The sequence below is a fragment of the Palaemon carinicauda genome, chromosome 25, assembly GCF_036898095.1.
Source record: "Palaemon carinicauda isolate YSFRI2023 chromosome 25, ASM3689809v2, whole genome shotgun sequence".
Lineage (NCBI taxonomy): Eukaryota > Metazoa > Arthropoda > Malacostraca > Decapoda > Palaemonidae > Palaemon > Palaemon carinicauda.
The window spans coordinates 15,342,240-15,350,724 of NC_090749.1; the positions used below are offsets into that span (position 1 = coordinate 15,342,240).

Here is an 8,485-nt window from a genome sequence, read left to right on the forward strand (position 1 = left end):
CACCAATTGCTGGAAATCATAGATTTATGAGGGATGAAAAAAAAAATAGACACTTATCATTTTACTCATCATCACTCTCAAGGAAAAATATTGTTTTCTATTTCTACTAATGTATTTATTTTATTTTATTTTTATTTTATTTCATTTCTTAGTGGCAAATCTAAAACTTGTAGGAGTCCCAGTAGAATATCTCTCTGTGCGATTCCACACCCCTGTTTTAAACCTCTTCTATCATTATCTACCAGCATAAAACATTTTATTGCTCTTCCGGCTCATTTTATATGTGCAGTACACAGTCTTTCCTAATAGGGATTTACTCGGTAGCCTAATAACAATGGGAATGAAGGAAAGAAGGCAATAAGGAAGACGGGGGGGGGGGGATTACTAGGATAGCCATAAGTGTAAACACCGAAGGAGGGTTGGGGGACCCTCTGAGCAGAAAAAATGACTTAGGACAAACGACCGTGTTATAACAAAATATTTATTTGTAATACAGAAACTAACATCTGTAGATTTTAAATAATCTTGACAAATTTATTATATACAGTTGGTTGTCAGTTGATGCTAGTTCACTTGGAGTAGCGATTGCTTCTGGTAAAGCAAACCTAGAAGCATTGGCAGATGTACTCCTGTCCCAAGCTTTCCACTCCACCTTGAGCCAGACCTAAAAGATAGGTAAATCTTTAACCACCCAATTCAAATTGAAAACCAAAATTTGTATAGAATTGTTTAAATGAAAATATGAATATAATTTTTGACTACACTAAAATTGTTTACAATATATAAAGGTATATCAAAAAGTTTAATTCACCTCCAAAACTAATATAAATTTAATATTAATTCCCAGAATTGCAAATCAAAAGCCAACCATTTCAATATTTTGACCTAATTAACAAATGAAATATATGCGATGAAGGCATCACTTAATATACGTTAAAAGGCCGAATTTCAATTTTTAACAAGCAATTTAAGGTCGACAATTTATAATTTTAATTAGAGTAGCCTATAAACAAACCTAGTTTCAAGAGCGATTTTCAATTACTGAGTTCAAGGCTTTATTTATTTTTTGACTTGAGGATGATAAAAGTCACCAAGAAATGCCACTACTATTGTGCCAATCAATACAATGACCCACCTTATAATGACTTCATAGGATGAAAAAGAGCATGGGTATGATAATTCCATGGCCTTTGCTGTTGGTCGCCTCCACATTCATCAGACGAGGTGTAGAGTTAATTTAGTTCTTCATGGTTTTACACTCGGTTTTCGTAGCACTAAACACAATGAGTCCCATCGTCGTAGATTCTTAAAGAAAATGTCCAGCACTACGACGAAGAATATAAATCTATGAAATATCCCAAGGTGAGGTGAAGGAGAGTAATCACTCCTTGACGGTTGGTGTTGGACTGCTTTACCCTTCCAACAGTGACTTTGAAGTTACTTCGTAGAGTTGTTTGGCTCGGAATATTCAGAAAATTAGGTAGTTAGTAGTTATCTTTAACTCCTATTTACTTTGGTTTGCACAATGAAGGCTGAGGTCAGTTAATTAGCACAATTTTATTTACAGTGATTAGGAAAAATAAAGCCTCAAACATTAATTGAACAAACCAGAATTAAATTAGAATAAACAAATTGAAAGAAACAAATTCAAAGAAATTCTAAAGTAAAATACGGAGATAATTACCAATTCCAAGGAATGTTTCTCCAGGTAAGGTAATTACCGATCATAAAGAAAATTTCAAAATATCCATAAACTTTTAAAAAAATATTATAGGAATATATATTTAAATATATATTTTATACACTCCGAGGGGAGGGATTGAATTTTCACCTGAAAAGTCAATGGAAAATAAATTTAAAACAAAATAAACTTAACTGATAATATATACAGATTAAATGTCTTCCTATGAAACAGTGAAAGAATTTCCTTAATTTTTAGCCATGCTGTCAATGGTCACTTGACATTAAAGGAATCAGGCTTGTCACATGACGCTTGACAAATCTTCGACTTTTACCTAGCATTAATTTAGCCCCAGTAACTTCATCGTAAATATTCCTGGTCAGCTCTTTAACAATTCCTATGGGGTAATCAATGGCTTTAGTCATATTCTCCTTAATGATGCCTAATGTTTCCAGAGTCTTAAAGGTGTCATTTACCAAGGCTAACTTATCAGGTAATTTTTCTAATTTAGAAGTAAGGGTTTTCAACACTGATTTGGCTAAATTGTAGTTGCGGCCTAGTAGATGACTAACTTTCGGGTTCCATAACAGTGGCATACACAATCTTCCATCAGCAGTCCTATGGGTTTCTTCTAAAGCATACTCTATAAGCCTGTCATTCAGTTCTACATTATCTTCATGATAATGACCTCTGTCTTCCCCTACGTAATATTTACAAGAGAGTTCTAAGCATTCATTTGTAGCCCTATTCAACTCAGATTCTATTATCTGACCATCATCATCAAACAACTCATATGTATTAGAAGTCTCCAGGTCATTTAAAGATGAAGATTCTACTGAAACGTTCTCTTTCGTCCCTGTTGGAAGTACATTTACAGCTTTTAACATATGTTGCACATTTGACTTCATGGAAGAACAAGGCTTCAAGAATCTTAAATTGCTCTTTAATTTATTTATGTCTCCCTTTAATAATATACCCAAGCATGTATCAGAATAAATGGAGTCATTGGATTTCCCAAATACTATATCCTTTTCAGGGATACAATGCAAGGACTCTGATCCTAATATAAATTTAATATTGTCTATTCTATCTGTAGAATTTAACAATCCCTGATCTGCTAGCTTGTATCCCTTTGAAACAAACCCACTGACTACTTCATTTAACCCAGGTAACTGCAATGAAACATCAATTGAGGGAAGACAAAATGCATATACAATGTAACTATTGCTACCAATTGGCAACTCAATTTCAACTTGTTTAGTCTTATAACTCTTAGAGGAATTAATACCATTAATGGTTAAAGAAACTCCATTTTTTACAACTTTCAAATTTAAATCTTGAGCCAAATTTTCTTCAATGTAATTTGCTTGACATCCAGTGTCTTTAAGGACCCTGAGATTGGTACCTTTAATTGAAATATTAAAAGTTGGCAAAATTGTATATCCCTCAACCTCACAATTTAAAACTTCAGTTATAGCAGCAACACTACTGCTTGAACTACCAACAACATCTCCATTACCACTCTCAGAGTTTCTAACTTTATCTGTACTGTTACTGGCTTTACCTTTTTTCTTTTCGGAATTTGGATTTTCTTTAATACTGGTAGCACCTTTTTCATCGGGACACAAAAATGACATATGCCACCCCTTGCAGTTTTTACATTTGGAATTAAATCTGAATCTGCATTCTGATAATATGTGACTAGGATAGCCACACTTTGAGCAAGCACCCAGTTCCTCCAATTTTTTTCTTTTATCTTTGCTAGATACAAAGTTAGGACATTTACTCAAAAAATGACTTGGATCTTTGCCTAATTTACTACAAATGCTGCATTTACCTACTTTAGAGTCAAAAGAAACCTTGGCAGCAAAGCTAGTAGTGTCAGACTTTTGTTTCTCAACTTTCTTACATTTTTTACCTTGTAAATATCTCTCACTAGCATCAAAGAAATTATCCCTAATCTCTGCAAGAGATGGCCTAATTTTGTTAGTTATGGCAGTCATATGACACTTAAATTTCTCATTTAAGCCATTCCAGAAGAAGAACTGAAGAAACATGTCAACATCAATATTTAAGGTCATAACGCTTGCTACTAAATTGCTTACTTTCCCAATATAATCAAAAGGATCATCATCATCTGAAAGTTTTATTGAAGATATTTGCTTTATGGTATTAAAAATTTGAACTTCTCTTGAGCCTAAAGCCTTCTCTAGCAAAGCTTTTGCATCAGCATAACTCTGACTTTGAACATCCAAAGTGTTAATTAATGTAAGAGCTCTTCCCTTTACCTGCTGTTTTAACAACAATAACTTATCATATTCTGGGAACTTAAACTTTGCAAGGGTTTGTTCAAATTCTACAAAAAACTTCCCAAGATCTTCGCCTTCAGTACTATTGAAGGTTGGTAAAGGAGCATGAGGACTCTTTAACAAGGACTGATGTGACTGATTATCTATAGGCAGATGCCGAACCTGAGGTAAATTTTGTAAAGTAGAGATGCTCTCTTGAATTTTAGTTTTGTACTGTTCACATGCATCAAGCTCAACTTCCAAAGCAGCTTCATCACAGTCAGTAGAAAACTTTGAAGTTTGTATTTTAGAATCTAAGTCAGATAATTTCGTGAAATGCTCTTCAAGCCTCAGTTTCAGTGTAGAACGTTCAATATCACTATATAATGAAAACTGATCCTTCTTATTGTAAATTTCAGTAACAGACTTTCTAACATATTTTCGTGATTTAATCAATAACTCAGTCATCTTGATACCAGTTTCAGTAAGAATATAAAACCTAATAAAGTCAAAACGGCAATGGAAATATACGTAATCTTAAAATTTAACCAAGGAAATATAAATGATAAATTACACCTCGTCTGACTAGCTTGGAAGCGAACCAGCAGCAACTCTTAACAACCAACATCCTCAATCCTGTCACGGTCGCCATGAGCAGAAAAAATGACTTAGGACAAACGACCGTGTTATAACAAAATATTTATTTGTAATACAGAAACTAACATCTGTAGATTTTAAATAATCTTGACAAATTTATTATATATAGTTGGTTGTCAGTTGATGCTAGTTCACTTGGAGTAGCGATTGCTTCTGGTAAAGCAAACCTAGAAGCATTGGCAGATGTACTCCTGTCCCAAGCTTTCCACTCCACCTTGAGCCAGACCTAAAAGATAGGTAAATCTTTAACCACCCAATTCAAATTGAAAACCAGAATTTGTATAGAATTGTTTAAATGAAAATATGAATATAATTTTTGACTACACTAAAATTGTTTACAATATATAAAGGTATATCAAAAAGTTTAATTCACCTCCAAAACTAATATAAATTTAATATTAATTCCCAGAATTGCAAATCAAAAGCCAACCATTTCAATATTTTGACCTAATTAACAAATGAAATATATGCGATGAGGGCATCACTTAATATACGTTAAAAGGCCGAATTTCAATTTTTAACAAGCAATTTAAGGTCGACAATTGATAATTTTAATTAGAGTAGCCTATAAACAAACCTAGTTTCAAGAGCGATTTTCAATTACTGAGTTCAAGGCTTTATTTATTTTTTGACTTGAGGATGATAAAAGTCACCAAGAAATGCCACTACTATTGTGCCAATCAATACAATGACCCACCTTATAATGACTTCACAGGATGAAAAAGAGCATGGGTATGATAATTCCATAGCCTTTGCTGTTGGTCGCCTCCACATTCATCAGACGAGGTGTAGAGTTAATTTAGTTCTTCATGGTGTTACACTCGGTTTTCGTAGCACTAAACACAATGAGTCCCATCGTTGTAGAGTACTTTAGTAAATGTCCAGCACTACGACGAAGAATATAAATCTATGAAATATCCCAAGGTGAGGTGAAGGAGAGTAATCCCTCCTTGACGGTTGGTGTTGGACTGCTTTACCCTTCCAACAGTGACTTTGAAGTTACTTCGTAGAGTTGTTTGGCTCGGAATATTCAGAAAATTAGGTAGTTAGTAGTTATCTTTAACTCCTATTTACTTTGGCTTGCACAACGAAGGCTGAGGTCAGTTAATTAGCACAATTTTATTTACAGTGATTAGGAAAAATAAAGCCTCAAACATTAATTGAACAAACCAGAATTAAATTAGAATAAACAAATTGAAAGAAACAAATTAAAAGAAATTCTAAAATAAACTACGGAGATAATAACCAATTCCAAGGAATGTTTCTCCAGGTAAGGTAATTATCGATCATAAAGAAAATTTCAAAATAACCCAAAATATCCATAAACTTTTAAAAAAATATTATAGGAATATATATTTAAATATATATTTTATACACTCCGAGGGGAGGGATTGAATTTTCACCTGAAAAGTCAATGGAAAATAAATTTAAAACACAATAAACTTAACTGATAATATATACAGATTAAATGTCTTCCTATGAAACAGTGAAAGAATTTCCTTAAGTTTTAGCCATGCTGTCAATGGTCACTTGACATTAAAGGAATCAGGCTTGTCACATGACGCTTGACAAATCTTCGACTTTTACCTAGCATTAATTTAGCCCCAGTAACTTCATCGTAAATATTCTTGGTCAGCTCTTTAACAATTCCTATGGGGTAATCAATGGCTTTAGTCATATTCTCCTTAATGATGCCTAATGTTTCCCGAGTCTTAAAGGTGTCATTTACCAAGGCTAACTTATCAGGTAATTTTTCTAATTTAGAAGTAAGGGTTTTCAACACTGATTTGGCTAAATTGTAGTTGTGGCCTAGTATATGACTAACTTTTGGGTTCCATAACAGTGGCATACACAATCTTCCATCAGCAGTCCTATGGGTTTCTTCTAAAGCATACTCTATAAGCCTGTCATTCAGTTCTACATTATCTTCATGATATTGACCTCTGTCTTCCCCAACATTATATTTACAAGAGAGTTCTAAGCATTCATTTGTAGCCCTATTCAACTCAGATTCTATTATCTGACCATCATCATCAAACAACTCATATGTATTAGAAGTCTCCAATTCATTTAAATATGAAGATTCTACTGAAACGTTCTCTTTCGTCCCTGTTGGAAGTACATTTACAGCTTTTAACATATGTTGCACATTCGACTTCATGGAAGAACAAGGCTTCAAGAATCTTAAATTGGTCTTTAATTTATTTATGTTTCCCTTTAATAATATACCCAAGCATGTATCAGAATAAACGGAGTCATTGGATTTCCCAAATACTATATCCTTTTCAGGGATACAATGCAAGGACTCTGATCCTAATATAAATCTAATATTGTCTATCCTATCTGTAGAATTTAACAATCCCCGATCTGCTAGCTTGTATCCCTTTGAAACAAACCCACTGACTACTTCATTTAATCCAGGTAACTGCAATGAAACATCAATTGAGGGAAGACAAAATGCATATACTATGTAACTATTGCTACCAATTGGCAACTCAATTTCAACTTGTTTAGTCTTATAACTCTTAGAGGAATTAATACCATTAATGGTTAAAGAAACTCCATTATTTACAACTTTCAAATTTAAATCTTGAGCCAAATTTTCTTCAATGTAATTTGCTTGACATCCAGTGTCTTTAAGGACCCTGAGATTGGTACCTTTAATTGAAATATTAAAAGTTGGCAAAATTGTATATCCCTCAACCTCACAATTTAAAACTTCAGTTATAGCAGCAACACTACTGCTTGAACTACCAACAACATCTCCATTACCACTCTCAGAGTTTCTAACTCTATCTGTACTGTTACTGGCTTTACATTTTTTCTTTTCGGAATTTAGATTTTCTTTAATACTGGTAGCACCTTTTTCATCGGGACACAAAAATGACATATGCCAGCCCTTGCAGTTTTTACATTTGGAATTAAATCTGAATCTGCATTCTGATAATATGTGACTAGGATAGCCACACTTTGAGCAAGCACCCAGTTCCTCCAATTTTTTTCTTTTATCTTTGCTAGATACAAAGTTAGGACATTTACTCAAAAAATGACTTGGATCTTTGCCTAATTTACTACAAATGCTGCATTTGCCTACTTTAGAGTCAAAAGAAACCTTGGCAGCAAAGCTAGTAGTGTCAGACTTTTGTTTTTCCACTTTCGTACATTTTTTACCTTGTAAATATCTCTCACTAGCATCAAAGAAATTATCCCTAATCTCTGCAAGAGATGGCCTAATTTTGTTAGTTATGGCAGTCATATGACACTTTAATTTCTCATTTAAACCATTCCAGAAGAAAAACTGAAGAAACATGTCAACATCAATATTTAAGGTCTTAACGCTTGCTACTAAATTGCTTACTTTCCCAATATAATCAAAAGGATCATCATCATCTGAAAGTTTTATTGAAGAGATTTGCTTTATGGTATTAAAAATTTGAACTTCTCTTGAGCCTAAAGCCTTCTCTAGCAAAGCTTTTGCATCAGCATAACTCTGACTTTGAACATCCAAAGTGTTAATTAATGTAAGAGCTCTTCCCTTTACCTGTTGTTTTAACAACAATAACTTATCATATTCTGGGAACTTAAACTTTGAAAGGGTTTGTTCAAATTCTACAAAAAACTTCCCAAGATCTTCGCCTTCAGTACTATCGAAGGTTGGTAAAGGAGCATGAGGACTCTTTAACAAGGACTGATGTGACTGATTATCTATAGGCAGATGCCGAACCCGAGGTAAATTTTGTAAAGTAGAGATGCTCTCTTTAATTTTAGTTTTGTACTGTTCAAATGCATCAAGCTCAACTAACAATGCAGTTTCATCACATTCAGTAGAAAACTTTGAATTTTGTATTTTAGAATCTAA

General features: G+C 33.4%; 1 protein-coding gene and 1 long non-coding RNA gene across 2 annotated transcripts; both read right to left on the reverse strand.

The window, feature by feature from the left end:
• Nucleotides 1-467: 467 nt before the first annotated feature.
• On the reverse strand, nucleotides 468-1,697 carry LOC137619206 (uncharacterized). The gene is made up of 2 exons (XR_011039851.1): nucleotides 1,136-1,697; nucleotides 468-664 (listed from the first exon to the last, which is right to left on the reverse strand). It is a non-coding gene; the product is annotated as an uncharacterized lncRNA (long non-coding RNA).
• A 627-nt stretch (nucleotides 1,698-2,324) lies between these two features.
• LOC137618884 (uncharacterized) lies at nucleotides 2,325-5,573 on the reverse strand. Its single transcript, XM_068349087.1, has 3 exons — nucleotides 5,324-5,573; nucleotides 2,370-4,852; nucleotides 2,325-2,332 (listed from the first exon to the last, which is right to left on the reverse strand). Exons 2-3 carry the CDS (start codon nucleotides 4,435-4,437, stop codon nucleotides 2,325-2,327), a joined length of 2,076 nt encoding a protein of 691 aa, XP_068205188.1. The 5' UTR covers nucleotides 4,438-4,852; nucleotides 5,324-5,573.
• Nucleotides 5,574-8,485: the final 2,912 nt, after the last annotated feature.

Bases quoted from the DNA above. Each gene is read 5' to 3' on its own strand.
- LOC137618884 (XM_068349087.1), bottom strand. From the start codon at position 4,437: ATGACTGAGTTATTGATTAAATCACGAAAATATGTTAGAAAGTCTGTT.